Source organism: Indicator indicator, chromosome 14, assembly GCF_027791375.1.
Source record: "Indicator indicator isolate 239-I01 chromosome 14, UM_Iind_1.1, whole genome shotgun sequence".
Lineage (NCBI taxonomy): Eukaryota > Metazoa > Chordata > Aves > Piciformes > Indicatoridae > Indicator > Indicator indicator.
The window spans coordinates 19,030,074-19,055,314 of NC_072023.1; the positions used below are offsets into that span (position 1 = coordinate 19,030,074).

General features: G+C 39.7%; 1 protein-coding gene across 2 annotated transcripts; it reads left to right on the plus strand.

Moving 5' to 3' along the window:
- The first annotated feature begins 1,534 nt into the window (after positions 1-1,534).
- Positions 1,535-24,571, plus strand: ETNK1 (ethanolamine kinase 1). Of its 2 annotated transcripts, XM_054386733.1 has the most exons (8): positions 1,535-1,690; positions 10,509-10,768; positions 11,735-11,875; positions 13,338-13,480; positions 20,198-20,281; positions 21,698-21,858; positions 22,582-22,655; positions 24,394-24,571. In XM_054386733.1, exons 1-8 carry the CDS (start codon positions 1,535-1,537, stop codon positions 24,464-24,466), a joined length of 1,092 nt encoding a protein of 363 aa, XP_054242708.1. In that variant the 3' UTR covers positions 24,467-24,571. The 2 variants fall into 2 exon arrangements, with proteins under 2 accessions (XP_054242708.1, XP_054242709.1); XM_054386734.1 differs by lacking the exon at positions 11,735-11,875.
- Positions 24,572-25,241: the final 670 nt, after the last annotated feature.

Genomic DNA, 25,241 nt, shown 5'->3' on the forward strand with positions numbered 1-25,241 from the left:
AGTGAAGTAATGCAAAACACATTGGTGACAAGACAACAGCAGTTCTTGATGAAAGATAAAACATATTCAGAACTAGACAGTCGTAGATGACACAGTGGACAGGTTACTAATGCACCGCACTTTTGGAGAGGAGTCCATATGAAATTAATGAGAACTAAACCTGTAGAACTAGTTGCTTCCCTCGTGGCATTGTTAATTTTGAGTGTAAATTGTGCCCCTTTCCTCTAACCTGGGTCTCCTTAGAGTAAACTCCTTAAGGAAGAGACTAACCGTTATTTTGTTTGTATAGTTCTGGTGTTTTAGCCTAACATAATAAACCTGCTTTATAGCAGAGAGACTTCTGGAGTCTTCAGTGTTTCCTACTTGGGCAGATCAGATAACGTGAAAGGAGGCAGGTACTTGTAGGAATGTTAGGCTTAAACTTGAGCATCTCCCCTATGAAGAGAGACTGAGATCCCTGGGGCTGTTTAGTCTTGAGAAGACTGAGAGGGGATCTGATCAATGTCTATAAATATCTGAGAGGTGGGTGTCAAGTGGAGGGAGCCAATCTCTTTTTGGTCGTGTGCAGTAATAAGACAAGGAACAATGGATATGAACTTAGAAGATTTCACCTCAACATGAGGAGAAACTTCTTTACAGTGAGGGTGATGGAACACTGGAATAGGCTGCTCCTCTGGAGACTTTCACAAGCCGCTTGGATGCATTCCTGTGTGGACTACCATAGGTGATTCTGCTCTGGCAGGTGGGTTGGACTCGATGATCTCTGGAGGTCCTTTCCAACCTCTAATGTTCTACGATTCTATGATTCTATTTCTAAAAAAGACAGGATCGTTTATCCCATGTCCAGTCATAACTCCCCCCCTCCTTTTTTTTTTTATTTGGTTTGTCCTGCACTGCCCATGAAGAGGATGACCTTTATGAAGGTACTTAAATCTTAATTAAGAAGGCAATACGTAGCGTGATACCTCCTCAAGTGCCCTGAGGACCGCAAATGGTATCCAACTACAACTAGCTGGAACTGGGAAGCGGAGCAGGGTGATTAGAAGGTATACACCCTGCAGCGGAACGGAGGGCGTGTTACGAAGGCTGGCACAGAAATGAAAGGCAAAAATTAACCGCGGCAGATAACTCAAAGCCTGATTAGAATCAGCCATTAGCCCGGTGACTGCTTGGGCGGTCCCGCTCAGCTGGGGAGCGGAGGCAGCAGCTCTCCCACATGGCCACCTTCACAGCTCCCGCTCTACAGCCGCGAGTAGCTTTTATTAACCGCCGCTTGGCTGCTTCACCGCCCCGGGCGGCGGCGGCCGGCACGGCAGGTGAGCGCTTCAGGGATGGCAGCGGGTAGGGCGCCGCCAAGACCCCGCCCGCTCTCCCAGGCTGCTCCGCGCCGCAGCTGGGGGAGGTGGAGCCGCTTTATCGAGAGCCTGACTGGAAATTTCCCCCTCAGTTGCCGGCTCCGCCGCGGAGGAGACGCTAGCGAGAAGCCACTTGCTCTTGTCACTTCGTGCTCTGTCCCGTCTGACCGACTGTCGTTATGGCCAACTACATCCACGTCCCGCCCGGTTCCCCAGAGGTGCCCAAGCTGGACATCACTGTCAGCGAACGGGAGGGGCCCGGCTACCGCCAGGGCGCCCTGCAGCTCCTGCGCCGCCTGCGGCCCCACTGGAGACCCGAAGAGGTGACGCTGCAGGTATGAGAAGGCCGGGCGCGTCGCGAGGCCTGCTCCCGGTCCCTGGCGGGGAATGCAGGAGCTTGGGAAGGGAGGAAAGGAAGGGGGGAGGGCGGGCGGCCATTGTGCGGGGGAGCTGCCGCCGCCTCGCTTCCTCCCCTCCCCCTCCTTCTTAGCTCTCCAAACGCAGCCCCCTGCGCTGAGCCCCATTTGCTAGGCAGCCTGGCGGCGGGGCGTGTCAGCACGGCAGCATCCCCTGCCCCCCTCCTTCCTTATCGCTCGTTTTCCTCTTCTTCCTTTCGTGCAATCCGCGCTGGAACTTGGCTCTCTCCGTTCGCGGAGAGGAGACCTCTGCTACCTGCTCTCGGCTGGCGTCCCTGTCGCACACACGACGCCCGGTGGCTGCCCGGGGGGCCGTGCGCTGCGCTATGGGAGAGGGAGAGGAAGGGGAGGGCCCTGTGAGCTTCACCGTTGCCGGGTCCGTGCCGAGCAGGGCGTGTTCGTGAAGCGGTGAGGCACGTCCCTCCTCCCCGGGGCGAAGGAGGGGAAAGGCAGACGAAGGAGGAGGTGGAGGCGGGTGGTTGGGTGGCTGCCGCTGCGCTGCAGTTGCAGGGAGGGGGAGGCGGCCCCCGAGGTAACGGGCGCTGGGGCGCTCCGGAGCCCTTGACGGGCTCTTCCTTCGCCGCTGTATGTCATAAATAAACGTAAATACATGTCTTGCGTTCCCTACAGGATTGCTTTTTAGGCTAACGCTATGTCGATAAGTGTCGTCCTTGCTTACATCTGTTAGTCTTGACCGTGTGCAGAAGTGTCGCCGCTTAGTCTCTGGTGTCCTCTAGACGAGCAATCGTTCATATTTGTGACGAGTCATCTGCTTGAGGATTGGCTGCTTCTGTGCTTCTAGAAATATACTTAACCTGGCCCCATGCAAGTCTTCAGTCCATTTACCTGGCTGAAACAGCAGTTCAGTTGCAGCCTTTGTGTTTATTTGCGCATTTAATTATCAGCTGTTGAACTGCAGTTACTAATATGCGGAAATGTCTTCAGTGAAGTTCCTTTGAAGAGAGCTGCTGGAACTAATTTGTGTGGAAAAGAAGGAGCACATCGAGGGAACAGCAAATTGACTGAAATGTACTGCAGTTTCTTGATAGGAAAATAAAATTGACATATGCCAGTCCAGTTAGTATGAAAACAAAGCGAGTGAGGCTTTTTTATAAGTAATTTCTTTGAGACTTGTAGCCAGAAGTTAAGCACAGTCCCAGCATCTTGAAGTACAGTGAAAATAGATTTACAATGTGTCAGTTGTAAACAGTATTGTTAGAGTTCATAAACTTACAGAATGTCTCTAGTTGGAAGGTACCCATGAGGATTATCCAGTCAAACTCTGCTTCTTGCAGGACTACTTAAATATGGTTTTGTTCTTTTATCTCTCTGAGGATTCTTCTCAATAGAATATATTTAATTCATACAGCAGTGCTAATAAATGAAACATTTTCTTATTAGAGGGATGACTCTAACCTTTTGAGAAAATTCTAGTATGTTCAAGGAAATAAATGCTGCTTCTTTCCTCTGTCACGCTCTTTGGAAGAAGCAATTAACAATAAAAAACATCCCTACCACTGGTGTGGAAAAGGGACTCATTTGACTGGTCATGCAATATTAAAGCAATAGGCTACTGTCTGTGGTCAGAAGCTTCTGTCTTAAATTGTCTGAGTTTTGTTTCAACAAGTTAACACGAGAACTTTTCAACTCACTGCTTTATCTTTTGCTCCTTTTGAACAGCAGAGAAACATCCTTGTCAGGAAGCTCTTCAGTAGCCTTTTATTTTTAACTCTCTAGTCTGTTTAAACTGCTGTGCATAAATAGGTAAGGAGCAGGAATGCACATGGCTTGAAACTAGTTGTATTGTCATCATTGCTGCTGCAGTCTGTTACATGTGCATCACATACAGTAAGATGCAGATGCTGAAAAGGAAGATGACTCCTCTTGTTAAGAGGATGAGTTGAACAGAATGTCTACTGTGAAGTCGCCTCATTAAAGGGGCAAATATTTGAGAGAGGTGAAAAATGAGAACTACGCCTGACTAATCGGAAACAGCAGCATCATAGCAAAGCAGAAAAGAATATCGATGAGTGGAACAAACTACTGCTTCCACTATTCAACTGTGCTGTTAGCTACCTTTGCTCTTGGTATTTCATGGGAGGTAACATTTAGGAAGAAGTTGAAGAGTCCAGAGTTTGACTTCTCTAATTAACTTCTCTTGCAAAAATTTCCTTTTGTGTCTCAAGTTGTTTAGTCAGCAAAATGATTTTGAAGCAGTATAGTTAAAAATTGTAATGCATAATCTTTGCTTTCTGTAAGATTTTAAAGTTATCTATAACACATGCACATTTTTAAAATTTTCTGCAATGTTTCATAGCATGTAAGTGTAGGACACAGGATGCAAATAATTTGTATCTTCAGTGCTTTAATTACTCTTTTATTGCATTATTTTATCAGAAAGTCTGTGGAATCCTAAAGCATTACCAATCATTTGCAGCATTGCAAACAGCTCTGCTGGACTATATTTCCTGTATCTCAAGTTGAATGTGAATAATATCACTACATAGTAGTGCAGATATTCAACTTCTTTTACACTGGTAGGGAGAAACAAATTTTTCCATTCTAAACACTGATCTTCCTGTAGATGCTCTGTGCAGTTGTCATCAGAGGATGTACTAGAAACAGTGTAGAAGTGGGTGTTGTATTTTCTAACTCTTAAATTATTGATTTACTTTCTTTGCCTTACAGTAATACAAAGTAAGATCGTTAAAACAAATAGATTTTTTTTTTTCCCGGTAGTCGTTTTTGATTCAGTAACTGGATCAAAACTAAATCAGTAGCTGATTTTAGTAATAGAGTTGTAGAGTGGTTTGGGTTGGAAAGGGTCTCTGGACACCTCTCTTCTAACTTGAAAAGCTCACTCCCTGCTAAGTTCAGAAATTAGTGAACAGAAAAAACAGTTGTGGTTTCTTTTTTTAAAATTTCATTTTAAAAAATGCTTCTTGTAACTCAGCCAAACCCTGTTTTGAGTTGTGATAGTAGACATTCCAAATTTCGTATTCTAGATGATTCTTTGGTAATGAAGTATAAAAGCTCTTTCACTGCCTTAAAGAGGTCATATCACCCTTCTTAATTGAAATCACAATTTTGAATGTTATCCACGTTAAAATGTTATTTTCCTCTTTTATGGAGATTCATTTGTTAGTATTTGAAGGAGGATACTAACAAGTTAATCTCTACAAAAGAGCAACCAAGATGATTAAGGGAGTGGAAAGGCTAAAGGAGCTGTGTCTCCTTGGCTTGGAAGAGACTGAGGGTGACCTCATTCATGTTTATAAAGATTTGAAGGGTGAGTGTTGGTGGGAGGATGTAGCCAGGCTCTGCTCAGTAGTGTCCAGTGACATAGGGGCAATGTGTGCAAGCTGGGGCAGAGGAGGTTCCACATGAACATTGGGAAAAATTCATTCACTGTGAGGGTGCCAGAGCCCTGGAGCAGGCTGCCCAGAGAGGATGCATTCCTGTGTGACCTACTCTAGGTGATCCTTCTCTGGCAGGGAGGTTGGACTGGATGATCATTTGAGGTCCTTTCCAACCCCTAACTTCCTTTGATTCTGTGTATTTGAGGATCAGTGTTTGATAAGTAGGGGAAGGTAAGTGCAAATTCTGTATTCTTTTGTCCCATGACCTATTCTAGGTCTTGTGGTAGCAATGAAGAATTTGGCAGGTTAGTATGTTCATTTCATCTGGGCAGTGTAATATTGTGTTGCAGGAGAAGCTATCTTTTTCTCCACTCTGAAATAATCTTTAACACTGAGAATAAAGGCTGCTTGTTTTTGTTGGTGAAAAACAATATTAATACTTTTAATTTACAGCATTATTTGGACAGGAAGGACTGAGGTCACAGGTTAACATTCTGAAGTGCTGATCTCTCTAAACGGAGCAGTTGTGAGCGAGGGAAAGTGTTAAGAAAAGTTAGTTGCAGAATGGGCGGTATTGCTGCTGTGTGGTGGAAGAACTGTAATTTGAGATGGGCCTTGGACACAATGTCACACTAAGTGGGACATGTAGGCAGTGTTAGATGTCATTTGAGGGTGAGTTGATTTCTCCATGTTTCTGAAGCTTCTGATGAAGTTTGATAGTCCCTTCTTGTAAAGAGTTTTTTTTTTTTTTTGGTTGTATCAGCGGGTGAGGCAGCAATTGTGCAGATGGTGATAGTGGACGTCAGTGATGTGCCCCATCACAGTGCATGATGTAAGCTAGTTGTGCATGATATGGGTGTGTTTGTATTGGTGACTGGTTCTAAGTACAGAGGGCTATTTGCTTAGACACAGCTTGGATCTGGCTATGTAATGGCACATTAGTTATGCTAGAGTCCCTTAACATTGGAAAGGAAGTTAGCTATCTAAGATGGTTCCTGGTTTTCCCCTCCATTGTTACCATGGCCATTTTATGTCAGATTCCTCCAGCAGGCGGAGCAGCAAATGAATTGTTTGAGTTAGAATAAAATCCTAGATTCCCTTTCCATTAGCTTAGCTTTTTTTTAAATGTGTGTTTTCATCATATTGCAAAATATGTAAGAATATCTAAAACAGTTCACCACTTCACAAGTCTTAACTACATACCTGATTCTGTCTGTTTTGAAGTAGGAGAATATTCTTCAAAAACAGGAAGAAAAAATGTAATTTCTCTGTGGAATTTTCTTCTGACATAAGCAAAAAAAAGTTCTCTCTTCTTGAGTTCTTGCAAGGGGTGACATTTGTAGCATTTATAGTATTTAGAGCATTCCATAGTATGGAATGTAATTTTAGATGGTATTTATATTTAGATGGTATTTATAGTTAGAATATGAAGGGTGTGAAACTCATACTGTGGAAGAACCCATCAGCTCCTCCTTGAAGCTGCAGTTAATAGTTTGGTAGCCAAAAAGATGCTTAAGCTATGCTATATAGTGTAGGTAGTGATGGTGTTGCTCTCTGTTCTGTTGTCACAGAAGAGCACCCCAAGGGTTCAGCAGAAAATTGATAGTTCAGCTTAGCCAGTGGCCAAACTTGTTATAGAATGGTAATATTAACCTTACCAATTTTTTATTACCCTTCTACTAACACCAAAAATGATCTTCTTGTCAACTGACCAGCACACAGACAGTGGCTTTCACCTGCTGAGTGTAATGATCTAGAGGATAGGCCTCCAGAACCTTGAGACCTTTAAGTCACGTTGTTGTAAGCTATGCTAAATATATGAGCATTGACCTAAGGTCTACATCTTCCAGTAGTTCTCCTTTTCTTAATAGCTACAGAAAGAAGAGATGGAGGAGTACCTAGTCCTGTTGCAAGAAATTAAACTCTTGAGAGATGTATACTTGCAAATGTGATTGTATGGATGATACTTTTCCTGAAAATAAATGGAATTATGTCTTGCAATACAAACTTGAAATTCAGTGAGAATTAAAGAAGCATATATTAAAAGTATGTTCCTTTCAGGGGAATCTAATGTGCAGCAGAATCAGAGGACTCTCTGTTCATGCTGAAACTTCAAATCACTGTTTCTCTAGCAGTAGGATAATGCTTTGTATATTTCTCTTTCTATGAATGTAATAACAGTCTGGAGGAGAAAGATCTACTTGGTTTTATGTCTCTTCCATAAGTGCAAAGTGCTTCCTACTTGGCTTTGTGATGCTTTGTACCTGCCTGTTCACACTTGTTACATGTGATCATGAATTTGTTCTCATTCTTGTTCTGAACCCTTAGAACAGTAGGATCACATACAAGCTCTTTGGAACCACTTGCCTATGAGATGGGACTCTCTGCATCACATGCCCTTTTCAGGAATCTAATCACCTGATCCTTGCTGTTAGAGTGTTTTTAAGATAAACTGTCTCAAAGATGCTTCATGTCTTGGTTTATTTTTTCACTTCTATTCCTGGACTCGCTTGGCCCATCTCTTTTTCTACCGTGTGCTGCTTTCTGAGACTACGTTTGTGTGAATAAAGCTTATTTGTAGCTTTCTCACCTTCATTCTGCATTTCAGTAAATGGTTTCTATTTGTTCCCAAAAGCTAGTATTGACTGGGTTGTGGGCTGATATAAATGCCATTGCCAGAAATGTTTGCAGAATTTACTTTCAGCTTTGCATCACCTCACATGAAAGTACTTATTACAATAAGTGAATATCACAGTAATGAAATTTTTACAGATTATAGGAGTACTAGAATCCTGCCTTTTTTTAAATGCATTGCATAATGTTCTTGACTTCTATTTGCTCATTGCAGTGTTGTGGCATTGTGTTGTTTTGGATTTTTTCTCATTTGTTTTTGTTTCCAGGATTTTCTACCTGCAATACATAACATTACATGGATTCTTCCAGCTTCTTCCACATGGTCTAAAGAGTTTACTGATCGTCTTATCCATGTCATCAGGGTCCATTCTCTGTTTATGCTGTTCGGCTGATGCTTTTGTTAGAGAGCTCTTGCTCTGCTGAATTTCAGGTTGTTTCAGGCAAGGCATTCTAAGGTGATTCTTTAAATGCTACAGTGTTCTGAATAAAACAATTGAGTATTGAGTTCTTTTACTGGTAGAGAATATGAGATATTTTCTCACAGTGGAATATGGAAAGTGTCTAGTCAGAACGTTGTTAGAAAAGTAAGCAAACACTTTGCCTTCTTCAGAAGCAATAACTAAAAATGCTCCTGGGTGTAAATAATTGCTTGTAGCAGCATGTTACAAATAGATGTTAATAATAAGTAGAGTTCCTAAATTATCAGTTGAAGGAGTCCAATTTCCTTGTTGTAGATTTCTTGTTGTTAACACTAATGAGATTTGTTTTAAGGGTATAATAGACCTGTGCAAAATTGCAAAAGCTGTACAGTGGCCAGAAGTTTAACAGCGTAAGTCAGTCAAATTCTTACTGCTGCTTTGCATCACAGAATCATAGAATGTTAGGGGTTGGAAGGGACCTCTAGAGATCAATTCCCCCCTTCCCCACCAAAGCAAGATCACCTAGGGCAGGCTGAACAGAAATGTAACCAGGTGGGTTTTGAAAGTGTCCAGAGAAGGAGACTTGACAACCTCTTTGGGCAGCCGGTTCTAGTGCTCTGTCACCCTTACTGTAACGAAGCATCTCCTCATGTTGAGATGTAACTTCCTGTAGCTGTTGTTCCTTGTCCTATCGCTGGACACCACCAAAAAGAGCCTGGCCCCTTCATCTTGATACCCACCACTCAGATTTACAGACAGTAATAAATCTACTCTTGCTCTTCCCTTCTCAAGACTAAACAGCCCCAGGTGTCTCAGTCTAAAAAAAATGATGCTCAAATATAAATTACAGTTACTGTGAGAAGCTTGACTTGAAATAGTTTGTTTATGTTTAAGACTGGAGGAGATTGTTCAGTACTTGGGAAAATATTTTTGCTCTTATTTGTGATGTTGCTTGCCACCTGAGAATGTTAATGGCTTGTCCTTTAGTCACTTGTTAACAGATGGACTTAATATGGGTAGTTTAAATGTTCAGGCCAAGTTGGCAAAGTGCAAAGAGTTTGAGAGTGTCGAGCATCTGTTTTTTGAGCTCTTAAACTGTGCTGGATTGTAGGAGACCGAGAATGCTGTGCAGTGGGATTTCAGATGCATAGCTACATATGACTGGGTACACACAGCTCAGCAACTCAGAATTTAGTTGGCTTGTCAGGTAGCATCTGCAGGAGTTCAGCCTGTGTAGTAATTATTTCAGGCCTTGTCATCAAATGTAAAGGAGAAGCAGCATTTAAGGAGTGAGATTTGGGTTTCTTTGGGTTTGTTTTGGGTGGTTTGTTTTTTTTTGGCTCTGCATTTCTTCTCCCTCCCCTGCCCATCTGGAACTTGTAGCATCTATACATCCGTTATTATTTGAAAGACGCTGAATAGGTGGTCATTACATGTAAACATAATGTTGAAATAATGCTCTTAAAAATAACGCTCTTACTATTTTAGAAAGTCACTTCCTTCATCTTTAGTGTGTTTAATCATCAGTGACTATGCTAGTCACAAAGTCCAGTAGATTTCAGGGCTTAAAAAAACTGCATTTATCTTAATTATGAGAATTTAAAATGCTTTTAAAAGTCTTTTTAAATGGCATATACCAGTTAGAAAGTAGAGAGGAAAAAAAGGGAGGGTAGTGGGTCTTGTCAGAAGCTTTTAAGTTTAGTGTGGTACTTGAAGTTGAAGGCTAGAGTCTTGAGTTTTAAGTACTGTCTCAAATCTGTAAGGGACCGGAGTGATTTTAGGGATTGTTTTCAATCACTAAAACACCAAAGCCAGTGGGAAGGTAACCATTGAGCTTGGAACTGTTTCTGACCTGAAATTTGCTTTTAAAAGGTGGCTCTTTTGAACTCTAGCAGGAACTTTTACTATTTGTGCACTGGTCAGCAAATACTAAAATTCTGAAGTGCATCAAAATTGCTTCTGTTTTTGTGCTGTCTATACTTGTGACTTTGTACTGCTTTAGGATTGCTCCCTTTTTGGGGCTTTGATTTCAGCCATTCATCAGCTTCAGAGTAGTTCTGTGGAAACTCATTATACAATACTGAATTGTCAGTTACTGTCTTTTGCATGTAGTTTCTCCGTAGTTCACTGTAGCATGTTTCCCTCTTCCTCTTTTTTCATGTATTAGTGGTAAAAAGTCCTTAAAATTTTCTTTATAATTGCTCTTTTTATCTTAACAATTATTTTTTTCTTAATGTTCACATCTGTGCTTTGCGAGCGAAAGAATAACTCTGTTCTTCTTCTACACATCAAAAATGCCTTTTAATTTTTTTTTTAACTTTCCAGCTGTTCACAGATGGAATCACCAATAAATTAATTGGCTGCTATGTGGGTGAGATAACAGACGATGTCGTTCTGGTTAGGATCTATGGAAATAAGACAGAGCTCTTAGTAGATCGAGATGAGGAAGTGAAGAGTTTCCGCGTGTTGCAGGCCCATGGCTGTGCACCTCAGCTGTACTGTACTTTCAATAATGGCCTATGCTATGAGTTCATGCAAGGAGAGGCACTGGATCCAGAGCATGTATGCAATCCAGATATTTTCAGGTATGTTCTTTTTTTTAATGATTTAATTAATTTATAGTGTTTTGTCAGGCCCAAAGGATCTCCAGCTTAGCAGACCAAGTAGAAAAGAAGTATTTCTTTAAGCCCACACTAAGTCAGTGTTGCCATTCTTGACAGCACGCTGTCCTCTTAGTTGTCATGGCACCTCAGTGCTGAAAAAATGGTCCTTGCTGCCTCCCCAAAAGACTTTATCATAGAATAGTTTTGATTGGAATAGACCTCCAAAGGTCATCCCGTGAGCAGGGACAGCCTCCAATAGATCAGGTTGCTCGGAGCCTTGTCCTGCCTGACCTTCAATATCTCTAGGTATGGGGCCTCAACTACCTCCCTGGGCAACCTGTTGCAGTGTTCCACCACCCTCATGGGGCAGAACGTGTTCCTAACATATAATCAAAATCTGCTCTTCTCTCATGTCAAAACATTGCCCCTCGTCCTATCCCTACAGGCTTTTGTAAACAGTCCCTCTGCAGCCTTCTTGTAGGCTCCCTTCAGGTATTCAAAGGCCACTATTAACTGTCTGGGAGCCTTCTCTTCTCCAGGCTGAGTAATCCCAGCTTCCTCAGCATGTCCTTTAGAGGTTATACATATAGCGAGTGTTTAGCATTTGCATATTACCATTAGGGAGATAATTAATGTGGTGGAGTTGGCAGCTAATTTGAGTCAGCTCTTCTAAGGATAAGCAGGTTGAATGGTAGACTGCAAGTATAAGTATTTACATGCTGCATGCTGTAACTGAACTCCACTCTCTCTGCTTACCCTCCTTAAAGTAGTAATGCTAGTAATCTTTTTGGTCTTAAAAGATGCTACCCTGTAGCTCTTGTTTAAGCCTTCTTTGGGTTCCTCTGCTGCTTTTTTTTCTGTTAAATATGCTGTTGTTTTCTCTTGTTGCTAGGAAAAACAGGATACTGTCAGACATTTAAATATAACATTAATTTGGGTTTTTTTTAGACTTATTGCCAGACAGCTTGCTAAAATCCATACTATTCATGCGCACAATGGGTGGATTCCGAAGTCTAACTTGTGGCTGAAGATGGGGAAATACTTCTCTCTCATACCCACAGAATTTGCAGATGAGGAAGTAAATAAAAGGTAGGTATTTCAGTATGTGCTTTCCTGACTTCCCATTCTTTCTGGTTGAAGAGTAGAAGAATATTTTAAAAAACAGTTTTATGATACCACATATTGTTAAGTTGGTAAAAGTTTGAGTTTTGTCTTGCTCTTGTAAACTGGAGTAGCTGCATGTATGTTAAACATGGAGTGATTCATCTGCTCTTGTTTGGATTGGATGTTTGAACAATGGTAGTTTTCCTTAAAAAGAACTGTGGTCAAGTCTTCACATAGTTGTCTCAACAGTTTTTGAGAACTGTTTGTCTCAAACTGAGACCTGTGTTCTGGAGTGAAATACTAAAACCACATTTCCTAGGCTTGCAAGAATACTGCTTGGTATTTATTCTAACCTGCACTTCTTAGCTGTCTTGTTCACTTTATAAATGTACAAAATTGGGTGATGTGAAAGTAAAATTAATGAAAGGCTCTTTTTGGTGATGGGATGAGCTCCCAAGGTTGGCTTCTGCTTCAGAGAAGGTTTCTGACCAGTCATTCTGGACCTGTGCTGTCATGGAGTATGAATAATGGTCTCACCTGGGTTCAAGGATTTAATTACAATTTCTTTTTAGCATCCCGACATACCTCTTGATATGCAAATCAAAATGGGGGGTGTTTTCTTAGCAGCTAACAAAATACCCAAAGGCTTTTAGCACCAGTAACTGGAAGATTAGGATGAGAGGAACAGCAAAACTAGACACAGTGTTTAACCCAAATATAATTTCTGAGTTATCTAAACCTTGTGTTGAACCCAGTGTTTCTTGGGGACCAGGGCTTAGTAAGATAAAACTGTAATTTGGAAGTACTTGCAAAATATCATCAAACCTAATATCACTCAGGAAGCAGATTGCATCTTAAAAACATTAATGGAACTTTTTTGAAATCACTGGTGCCAACTGCCCTTGTTACATTGTAACTAAAGAATGCTCTAGCAAAGTTCTTTGAATTGGTTTTCTTCCACAACATAAAATTCTTAAAAAAAAGGTGAGTAGTTAATCAACAAACTGAAAAAAAAATGGCTACTTAGGCATGCTTACTGTGACTAGGATTGAAAATGAAAGTTTCTTCTATGCAGATACATACGGTACTTAGTACTTACTGTTGTCCATTCTTCCTGAAAGAAGTCATGTGAGCTAAAAGTGAACAAAACTCATGCCACAATCCTTTTAATTTCTATGCCTTTAAAAATATGCAGGATTGTATTTGATTCAGAAATCCATATCCTGATCTTTGGATTACTGTACAGATTGTTCATACAGTTTTTTGGGGAAAAGGGAGGCAAATTGTCATAATGACTGCTGTTGTACCAGGGGACAGGGTTTGTGAGAAGGTCTGTTGAATTATTTGCAGAAAGAATGTAGAGAAAAATAATTTACTTAATTTCCAATGTTTGGTACGGAACTCCCAGTACTAAATATTAACTCTTAAACTTCTTATACCTGAAAAGGTTTTTAAGTGACATTCCAAGTCCTCAAGTTCTTCAGGAAGAGATGACCTGGATGAAGGAAAGACTGTCAAATTTAGGATCACCAGTGGTACTCTGTCACAATGACCTGTTGTGTAAGAATATTATTTACAACAAGAAACGAGGTAGGTATTAAACTAAGCAGTAAGTAGTGAGTGGCTGTATTTGTGCTATAATTGCATTTGCTGGATCAGTGGTACCGTTTTACTGACTTGTTCAAGTGACCATAGCTTTTTAAGACCCAAAGTAATGGCAGGGTTATCTGTGCAAGTAAGTTCTTCATTAGATAATTCTCATCTGTATGTAACTGTCTAGAAGAATAACATTGGTCCTTTTTGCTTTCTTTTTTTTAATGAATTTAATTCTTAGACTGCTTGTGTGACTACATTTCAAAGTGTGTAATTGTTAATTCTGTTCCAGTCATACAAACCTTTTAGGAAGACAAAAAAACCAAGCATAGAAAATAGCCTGGAGATATTATCTGCTGTAATGTGTGTATGTTCTGGTTTGTGATTGTGGGAAGACACTTTGATAATGAAGTATCTTAGTTCCAGTTAATACTGTGCTCAGTGACTCAACATTTTCTCTGTGAGGTACATAGTCAACTGACAGATTTCTTTATAAATACATACTGTAAATGGAAATACATTTAAGCAGTTGTAGGCAGTACACATCTTAACTTTTTTTTTTATTATAATACTCACATGAATAAAGAATGCCTTTTAAAAATCTTTAGAGTTTGTGTAAACCTGCAGTTCCTTCCGTGGCGTGATTTTTAGTGGTTTGAGGTTCGGTTACTAAACAAATCAAACAAAAGGCAAAGTAGTGACACTAAAGGGTCATTGTGCAGTAAAAATGCACAGCTTTCCTCCCACTTCAAATATCTGAGCTTAGCTGAGGGCAACAGATTAATCATATTAGGTGAAGATTTTTTTTTTAAAGGGAGGATTCCTTCTAGTACACATTCGTTCTAGTAGTTGTGGTGGGTTTATATGATTGGTATGTAGATCAAAATGTGAAGTAAATTGTGAATGGAATGGAAGTCTTTTCCATCAGCTATCACTGGTCTTTGGTCTCTTAAGCTCTAAACAAAAACAAACATGCTGCAGTTGGTTCTAATATGAAAACTCTCTGTGTGTATATAAACATAAATGCACTGAATGCATGTGAATTGAGAAAATGAAGTCTCTTGGTTTGTATGCAGGTTTCCCTCTGAGTTAATAGCCCTTTGGAATGGAATTGCTTCCACTTCTAGTACAGAAGTGTATATATATGTTTATATACCTGTGCAATCCTGTTAATACATTTGTTAGTACATTTTACAATTTAAATTTTAATGTAAATACACTTTACATTCTAAGAATTCAGTAGCTGAAGTGATTTTTATTTAGTTTCAATGATGTGTTATAGTTCCACTTAAAAAGCAGGGGGGAGAAAGGCATGGAACGTATTAAAAAAAAAAAAAATCAGCTTGTCCTCTTATTTACAGTGTCACAACTCCAGTGTGTATACCAGAAATACAGCTGGTTTTATTGTGTTTGTTTTGGTTTGGTTTGGTTTTTTCCACCAATGCTGAAACTACCTTGAGTGTTAGCATTCTAGAACAGACCCAATAAGGTAAATGTAATTTTCATAGTCACTTTTCATAGTAGAACCATGCTGCAAAAAAAAAAAAAAAAGGAGGCATTCCTTTAGAAGGTTCACTCTCACAGTCAATAGGTTTGAAGTTCCTACTTTTAAAACAAATACCATATGCTTTTGTCTTTGTAAACAGAATGGAAGAATAAACAATGCCAGCAGTGCATCACTTTAAGAGCAATCCTACCATAACCAGTGTGTGAGTGCTTAGTGTTTGGGAGCAAGGTGGGGAGGAGGGAGGTATGTCAAATACATTGGCTTCAAGGTAGATATAAACAGCTGGGGAAAAAAAGACTTGAAAACATGAAAAATGTATTTATTAAACTTACATTTGAATGTTGCACTTGTACTGTGTTTTGAAACCTATGCAGTTTGGGTACAGCAGGTACTGTTTTCATAGTAACCAAATCTCAATGCCATCTGTAGAAGTAGTATTTGTAGTTTGAAAGCTGTTCTCATAGTGTACTTTTACAGAGCAAAATGTATTAATCTATCTGTAAGTACAACTTCAAGATGTGATTTTTTTTAGAAGTTGAGTGTTCAGCTTTAAATAAATGTGTATTACTGGAGCTCTGTTCAGCAGAGTGAAAGCTTTTATTGGGATACAAATAATTTTTCAAGAGCACAAAACAGAATCTTCGAAGATGTGCTTTAATAGGAATGGCATTGAACTGTGTGAAGGCAGTTAACAGCTTTGTGCTCTTACTATGTTTGCTCTTCCTTCTAAAGACTTCTGTGTGTCTAAGTCCTTGGTGACTGGAATTAAGAGAGAATTGGTTTTCTAGATTAACTGTTTTTTATCCCTGTTCTTCCAGTAAAGTTTATGCAAATCTCTTAATGTTTCTATGACTCTTCAGTAGTTGGCACAAACAAACTGTTTTAGCAATATTGTATTTATGAATGCTTAATTTTGGGGAAAAAAATGTGGGCATATGTTTAAGCTACAGAATTTCTAGGACTGTCCAATGCAGTTAGAATGGTTATGGCTTGTCCCAGTGCTTTGCTTTAGATTTACCTGCATTAAAGTAATATTAAATGTTCAGATTTGAAAGGAAAATCAGTTGTGCCACACACTACTGTTTAAGGCCACAAGATTGATGATTTCTAATTTGAGATTAGAATAGCATGTTGAGTGCTAGCTTCATTTAATGGAGTTTCACTCATCTGAAGTGAATTTGCTCATGCTGTGGCTGAGAGAACTGCCTCTTGCTGTTTTGTTAATGTCCGTTTTCAGTCACTCAGGATATGAAAATTTGCAAGTGTTACTTTACATAACTTTTAATTATCAGTGTCATCTGTTCTTTAAAGGATATAATTCAGAGCTTCATGTTGCTTTTAATTACAATTTGGACATCAAGATAGTCAAAATATCCTTCAAGCTTAGTACTGCTTATTTATAGACCTTGTGTTCTGATGCTCTTAAAGTTTGTTTTTGTTGTGGTGTGGGGATGGTTTTTTTTTTTGGTTTGGTGGGGGTATTGGTTGGCTTTTATTTGTTTGGAGTTCTTGTGGCTGGTTTGTGGGGTTTTTTTTTTGTTTGGTTTTTTGTGTGTGTGTTGGTGTTTTGTTTTTGTTTGTTTGGGGTATTTTTAATTGTGGTTGGTGGGGTTTTTTTTCTGTTTGTTTTCCCCAGCATGACCTGGGAATTTCCAAAAAATTCTTGGTGTTTCAAGAGTACTCAAATATTGCTATTCAGTAAGACCAAGTATCAGTATTCTTTTGTCTGTGTATATGCTCTCTTTGAATGTATTAAAATCACCTGCCAGGAAGTTGAGTGTGTGGTTAGATGGCTAGTTTTGTTGTTTATTCCCTCTGCCTACCCAATGTTTTCTATGATCTTTGGTAGGAGTCTGTGGGTGCTCAGTGCTTCTGAAGACTGAGGTATGTTTAAGGCTTCTGGTTTTGACCTGAAAACCTGTTTTGTTTTGCAGGGCTACATTGGATAAATTTATGGCTAAATTTGTCTTTGGGTTTATGACCCCTTTGTGAATTTTCAAGTATATTAGTGGCATAGATCATTGTTTTTAATGAAGCTGTCTTCTGTGACCTCAATGGCTCACTTGATGAGCAGGATGGGATGGAACTCAGGATCATCATTGTGCTGTAGTAACTACAATTAGGATCGCACATTGAAAGGGCTTAAGTTATTAAATCATCAGAAATGAAGATCAGATGGAAGGAAAGGTGTCATCACCCTCCTATCTTTCATCTCCCTGAGATCTAGCAGATGCTCTGACTGCTTTGTGATCTATTAAGAAACCTAATTTCTGGTGTGTGGAACACAGCACATGTTTTGTGTTTTTGTGTGGTTTTCATAGATTAACTTGCCTGTGAGATTACTAGGAGACCCCACAAAGAATGGAATGTTTCAACTTGAAACACTCAATCCTCTTGGTGTTTGTGTTCCTACACAGTAGCTTCTCCAGGGAGATGATGGAGCTTAGTTTTAAACCATACCTCACTTCAATAAAATAGAAATGTGCTTAGAGTAGTGTTTCTTGTTCGTCTGCTTGTAGCCAGTGATACGAGAGGGACAAATTCTTTGTACTTCCAGAAACTTCAAACAAAAAGCTACCTGTTTATTAATGTAAGCCATAGCTTTTGGAATTGGATTTCCTGTAGGAATGGTGTTAAAAGTAACTTCTAATAATAGAGGTATTTAAACAATTGGTACAAAATTTCTTCTGCTTCTTCTAAAACAAGGCAGCTGGGCCGTGTTTACATTATGCATTTATAAAGTGGGAAACAAAGTTTTAGTGTTGTTTCACAGAACTGTGCATCTTTACTTTGAGTCTTCATACAGAAAATGAGTTCTACAGTAGCCTGAGTCTGAAAGAGCTCAGTAAAAATGCAGGGCTTTTTCACTTTGAACTTTTGTCTTAACAAATTTGAATTTGTCAAATTTTCTTCATCTGCTGCAGATTAGATATGCTAATGTTGCTGCCTTGTGGTGCCACGCACTGTGCTCCTCCTGCACTGGCAGGAGGTGTGTCACATCATCACTTCTCATGCATTTCCCCATAAGAGTCCCTAGTACCAGCTGTCCTAAAGAGCCAGTGGGAAGTACAAGCATATCAGTTTTCCAGTCAAGCAGTGGCAGAAGTTAATCTGTGACAATAGTGTAAGATTTTTAGTTGCAGGTATGCTAAAATTTCTTGTCCCTTCAGAGTTCTAGAGAACATAAAATTTTCCATTGCCAACAAGATTTTCCTGGGAGGAGCTGGGCACTTTGCAGGCTCTTTTCATTTTTGGTTTGTTAGATTTAATCTTACAACCTTGGTAATCAATCCTCTTTTTTTGTGAAGGTAAGGGCAAACTCTGACTTGGAGGATTGTCACTTAGTGATTTTTGAGTTGGGGAATTTAACTTTGCTTTTAAGTGCTTAGACTAGATTTATATGTTTGAAAAACATTTAATGTTTTAGAATTTCAGCTTCAATTAAGATGAATTGGATAGGAAGGAACAAGTCTAACAAAGCATTGTGATAACTTGGCCAGGACACTTAGCTAACAAAACTGTTGTATTTGATAATCATAGAATGGTTCGGGCTGCAAAGGACCTCCAAAGGTCATCTGATCAAACCCTCTCTGCAGTGAGCAAGGACATCCTCCACTGGATCAGCTTGCTCAGAGCCATGTGGAGCCTGACCTGGAATATCTCCAGGGATGGGGCAACTACCTCCCTGGGCAACCACCCTCATGGTGCAGAACTTGTTCCTGACAGCCAATCTAAATACCTTTTTTTCTCATTTCAAACTATTGCCCCTTGTCTGATTACTCCGGGCCTTTGCAAACAGTACCTCTGCAGCCTTCTTGTAGTCCCCTTCAAGTACTGGAAGGCCTCTGTTAGGTCTCCCCAGAGCCTCTTTTTCTCCAGGCTGAACAACCCCATCTCAGCCTGTCCTCGTAGTAGAGGTGCTCAGGTCCAGGTTCTTCCTATGTGGAGGGCTCCAGAGCAGGACTCAGTACTCCATCCAGGTGAGGTCTCACCAGAGCACAGTGAAGTGGCTGAGTCACTTCTCTTGATCTGGCCTGATGCATGATATATCCGCAAATATTAAGGAGACATTATATTAGGCATTCTGAATCCTTAGTCTAGGAAACATAGCATACTTAACTTTAACATGATTATTGATTTTTTTTTTAATTTTTTTATTAACATCAGTTTCTGATGGTTAGCATTAGTATGTATAAGATGTTTAAAGTCATGCTAAAAAGATTGTTCGTTGTATTCTAATATAAGTATGCAGCCAACCATCAAAGAATGGGTATAGAAAGGGAGAAGGATGCAACTATTGTAATTGCCCATTTCAGCATAGCAGTTTTACATTTCAGTGTTGTAGTGCAAAAGCTCTTAAGTGAACCCATTGCTTTATTTTCTGATTTTTATTTATTTTTGTTAATCTTGTGGGTTTCCCTTGAAGCAGAAGATCTAGCTGTATCTAGTCCATTTTGTTCATGTTTTGCCTGATGGGGTGTAGACGTTCTTGAGCAGCTTCAATGCTGTGTTATCTTAAGTGAAGCATTTTTCCCAGCTTCACTATAGGTAACTGTAAGTTGAAGCCTTTAGGGCTATTTGCTGCTGTATCAGTCCTTGTTTTTGTACCAGTACGTAGTCTCGTAGTTTTCAGGACTTCAAAACCATCTGACTGTTTCTTGACAATAGTTTTAAGCCAGCTAAAATAAAAGGAAACAATAAATAATAGTCTTTGTAAGTGTGTCTGGAGGAAGCAGGAAGTATCAACATGTTAAAGGAAACACCTACATGTTGCAATGTCTTAGTCCACTGTGATTGTACACTTGTGAGAATAAACAGGACTGTTCTAAGTCAGGGGAAAAAAAGTGGTCTGATACTTCTGTGTAAAGCTTCAATAAAGGATCTTCTACTGTATTTCTTACTTTGAAGGTAAGGGATGCCCTCATGTGGTAGAACTAAAAATTGAAGCTCTCCCATTCAGAGTTTAAATAATTGTAAGCTCTAAGTAATTATTTAAGAGCTTTCTTGAATTAATATTCAAGGGAATTTAATATAAAAAAAAAAGGTGCAGCCTTACCCTGGAATGTCTGAGTGCACTCAGCTGGGCACAAGCAAGACTGCTGTGTGGTTTGGTTTTGTTTCCCCCCAGACTTCAAAGGACATCAAAGGATTAGGGATGTGGCTTCATTTGATACGTATTCTGATGTTGCTGCTGTTGTCTTACATAGGTGATGTGCAGTTCATAGACTATGAGTACTCTGGATACAACTACTTGGCTTATGACATTGGAAACCACTTCAATGAGTTTGCAGGTAAAAATTGGATTTCGGAGGTAAAGATGCAATGGTTTTATAAAACCCTCATTCTTGCACATTCTGCATATTTAAATAAATGTATATAGTTGTTAACCTGATGAAAATGCGTGCCCATGACTCATCTTATGGGCTTCCTTTGCAGCTTTGCTAACCCAGAAATGGGGTTGTGGCATCCTAAGTTTTACTAGAGTTAGATAAATACAGAACTTGTATTAACCAGTTCAATTTCTTTTCAGTGGATGCCGATTCAATTTACTCCATAAGAGAGAAATAACCTTGAGTGTATATTGTGTTATTTCAGAATCTGGGGCAACAGGGAAAATTTACATAGTGATTAGTACAGATGGAAAGCACAGCTTGGTGTGAGAGTCGAAGAGTCATTGCTTCACAAACTGAAGCAAGTTCAGATAACTTTATAACATTCCAAGTGTATATTTAGTAATTTAAAGTGTAAACTTGGTGATTTAAGCATTTGGAAAGCAAGTTAAATCTTTTACAAAATATATTGGAGATCTTTGATTATTTTTTTTCGTCTGGGATTTCTCATGGTATGACTACATCTTTAAGGAGCTAAGCTCAGAAGATTAAATGTGAAATTACTATTTAATGTTTTTTTTTTTTCCTTAGGAAGACAATTTTTTTCTACTTCTGCTATTCTCTGATACCTATTTTAGTTTATTTTTTTAAGATAAATCTGAGTGGATCTGATACAGGAAAGAGTAGATGCTAAGGGATTGCACTGTTCATAAAACACTTAATGAGAATTCCTAAATCTTCTGGGAGCTGATAGCTAGTCAGAATGAACTGTGATGCACGTTTGGGATTTCTGGCAGATTCCATGTACCCTGTCACTAAGCAACTCCAGTATAGGAAGAAAAATAGGACAAAAAGAGTGGCTGTGGATGTAAGACTCCAAATTCTGCCAATACCCTGTGGAGGAAAGAGGTAGTCTTCTGATTTTTTATTTTTTTTTTTCCCTCTCAAATTTGAGCTTGGTTGGTGACTGTGTACATGCACCTGGAATCAGCTTTGGACATTGTTGTATACAAGGCCTTTTTGCTATGAAATAAGTGTTTCATATTTGATATGTTTGGGAGGGTTTTTGTTTCACAATGCAGATACTTTCTCTTGAGCCTTCTTTCAAAGCCAGACTTGTTGAATCTCAAAATGCAAGTAGAATGCGTCCATGGTTGCAAAGAAACACAGCATAAATCTAACTGCTATGTTGAATGCTCAGTGTATGAGAAATTCTTGTCAACATGTAACTGATGAAGACAGGACAAAATAAAAGCACCAGTGTTTGTACACATGGATTTTTGGGTGTGGGGTGAAGGGAAGTGGTCTGGTATTGTGATTCTAATGGTCTTTTTAGACATCAAAAGGTTCTAATAAGTACTTCTTTCTTTTTTCTAGGAGTAAATGAAGTAGACTACAGCCTTTACCCTAACAGAAAATTACAGGAACAATGGCTTAGATCTTACCTTGAGGCCTACAAAGAATATAAAGGATTTGGCACAGAAGTCAGTGAAAAAGAAGTTGAAGTTCTGTATGTCCAAGTCAATCAGTTTGCACTGGTAAGACAAAACAGTTTGATTAGGATATGGCACTTAAAAAGTGTGACCAAACCAGCCAACAACCCCAAACAAACAAAACACCACCCTAAAAAGAAATCCCAACACTAAAACCCCCAAACAAACAAAAACCACCACCAAAACTCACAAAAAACCCAAACAAACCCCAACAAACAACAACTTCTATAGCCTGTTCTGTGGAAACATTCTGATACGTTGTACGTTTAAGATCTCAGAATATTCTGACTTTAGGAGCCTTATTTTAATATAAGATAATAAAGTTTTATTAAACTAGAATGCTTATTATTCTACAATTTTAAAAAAAGAGTTAATTAGGTCATTCTAGAGTCCTTCAGTACTGCTGTAGCCCTTTCCTTGCAGCCTCTTGGCAAGCAGGGAGTTGCTTTCAGATTTAGGTTTAGTGGATTCATGTACAACAGTCTACGTAATAGATGTCCTGTTTAATAAATGCGCCATTGTTTTTCTTGAAAAGGTGTGGAGAGTTGGGAGTTCAAATGGATTTACTCCCCTGATTGCCAGTAATTCTATAGTATTTCTTTACCACTCGTTGGTAAAGAGATATCAAATAAGTTTACAAAAAGATTGAGTTTCGAGAGTTTCTTCTAGGCAGCTTCTGGTCTCAATGTGAGAATTCTGCTTACAGGTTGGATTTATAATATTAATCTTTTACTACTTTTTGGTTTTTTTTTTTTTGTTTCCTTTCAGGCTTCTCACTTCTTTTGGGGATTGTGGGCTCTAATTCAAGCCAAATATTCCACCATTGACTTTGATTTTCTAGGGTAAGTGTGCTTCATACAATCTTCTTTAAAGAGATTTTGTGATGACAATGAATGTTAAGTTTTGTTGCCTGAGATGCTGGCCAATGATGTTCTCTTTCAGAGAGATGTGTCTCTCTGGGATTTTTAGATGGTTTTTCATGGCAAGAGGCAGAGGATTTAATCTCTCCATTGGCCACAATGTGCCCTTGTGGCCAAGAAGGCCAACAGTGTCCTGGGGTCTATTAGAAGCGGTTGTGGTGAGTAGGTTGAGTGGTTCTCCTCCCCATACACTCTGGCTTAGTGAGGCCACATCTGGAGTAGTGTCCAGTTCTGGGCACCTTGGTTCAAGAAGAACCTCTGGGAAATGCTTGAAAGAGTCCAGTGTAGAGCCACAAGGATGATGGAATGGAAGATCCCTTACATGAGGAAAGGCTGAGGGGGCTGGGTCTCCTCAGCCTGGAGAAAAGGAGGACTTGAGGGCTGACCTCATTCATCTTGATAAAGATGTGAAAGGCAGTGTTGGGAGGATGGAGCCAGGCTCTGCTTGGTGATGTCCAATGATAGGACAAGGGGCAACAGGTGCAAGCTGGAGCAGAGGTGCCATGTGAGCTTAAATAAGGAAAAGCCTTTTCACTGTGAGGGTGACAGAACAGTGGAACAGGCTGCCCAGAAAGGTTGTGGAGTCTCCTTCTCTGGAAGTATTCCAAACCCACCTGGATGTGTTCCTGTGTGAGCTACTCCAGTTGGTGCTGCTCCAGTTGGTGCTGCTCTGGTGTTGGGGTTGGACTGGATGATCTTTGGAGGTCCCTCCTAACCCCTAACGTTCTGTGATTCTGTGTCTGGGCCAGGTAAAAGATCCCACTTTAGAGATTTTTTGCATTTAGTTGGTCTAGACTTAGTTTTGTAAACGCTTTTGTAAATAAGACAAATGTGAATTTCTTCTTGAGTATTCTCAAGTAGAAGTACTTGGTAGTGACCACTAGATGGCAAACTAAAAAAAGTTAAAGCACAGGTGGTAGAACTCTAAAACTTGTCAGTTTGCAATAAAATACCATTCTTGCAATGATCAAGGTCAGATTTCTCTGCAACTGTATTTATCAGTTGTTGGACAATCTATTAGGAACTACTAATATCTATAAATATCTGAGGGGTGGGTGTCAAGATGAAGGTGCCAGTCTTTTCGGTGGTGCCCAGTAATAGGATAAGGAACAATGGGTACAAGCTGAAGCACAGGAGGTTCCACCTCAACATGAGGCTGTCCAGAGAGATTGTCAAGTCTTCTTCTTGGGAGACTTTGAAACCCCACCTGGGTGCATTTCCATGTGGCCTGCCCTAGGTGATCCTGCTTTGGTAGGGGTCTCGGACTCAGTCTGAAGTCCCTTCCAACCACTAACGTTCTATGGTTAAACACAAAAACACCACCTTTGATGCTCTCAGAACAGTGTCTGTTTTAGAAACTCTAGCAAGCTGGGACTGGAAGAGTAGTGACAACCACAACAGGGTTGCTTGGTTCTTAATTTTTCCTCTGGCAGCTGTTAAGGGTCATTGTTGGGAATGGGTACTGTAGTAGGTAGACTTTTGCCTAGGTTTGCTAGGCATCATAGAATTGTCAGGGCATAAGGAACCTCAAGGATCATCTAGTTCCAGCCCCCCTCCTATGGTCAGGGACACCTCAGACTAGATCAGGTTGCTCAGAGCCCTGTTTGCATGTGAGGAGCTGCCTGCTCTTAACATCCAATCTCTCTCTCCCTTTGAACAGGTATGCAATTGTTCGGTTTAACCAGTATTTCAAAATGAAGCTGGAGGTCATGACATTGGCTCTTCCTGAGTAATGAGGAAGAAGAAACTTACCAAGTGGATAGACAACCCCTGAATCTTTTCTGAGAACAGATACTGGAAAAAAAGCTAAACATTTGCTGAAGTTCTGTAATGCTCACTTGGTGGTTTTTGCTTTATAAATAATGCCTCTAAACAGTCCTTCAATGTTGAATTTAATATGAAGAACATACATACTGCTGTTGATATCAAACGGATTAGAAACTTGCTAAATCTATGAAAAGTTGTAGAAATGGCAATTTAATCCTTCTTTGTAATTTAACATATGCTGTATGTGAATTATTTATTCTAAGTTTAACATGATTCCATTGCTGCTTCCATCAGTTTTTGTAAAAGTTTGGTGCAGTTCCAAAAGATTCGTTTAACAGCTTATTTTATTGAAGTTGTATTAACTTATATTAAAGAAAACATGGTCAGAGAATATTAACCTGTTAGATGTACACAAGCAAAAGGAGTCATGATAGACTTGTCAGATCACCAGTGTGATATAACTAGGGAAAAAGGTTAGGACCATCTTTCTTTTTTTGTTTTCAACAAGAGAATGGTACCTTTCTTTATGATGGTATTTTTCTTTTGTAAAAGTCAACTAGCTTGCTGAAATGCTAAACAATATTTTCAGTTTTCCTTCTTGATGTGTTAAAACTGTAGAAATGTAAAGGTTCTGTGGCCATGAGATTCTCTGAGAATATGAACCATCCTAGTGTTAGATGGACAACATACAATCTCTAACTTCTGTGGGAAAGCTGCTTGTTCATTAAGTGTAATTTTAAA

Bases quoted from the DNA above. Each gene is read 5' to 3' on its own strand.
- ETNK1 (XM_054386733.1), top strand. From the start codon at position 1,535: ATGGCCAACTACATCCACGTCCCGCCCGGTTCCCCAGAGGTGCCCAAG. The intron at 11,876-13,337 runs GTAGGTATTTCA...ATACCTGAAAAG, and splicing joins GATGAGGAAGTAAATAAAAG to GTTTTTAAGTGACATTCCAA. The intron at 13,481-20,197 runs GTAGGTATTAAA...TGTCTTACATAG, and splicing joins TATTTACAACAAGAAACGAG to GTGATGTGCAGTTCATAGAC.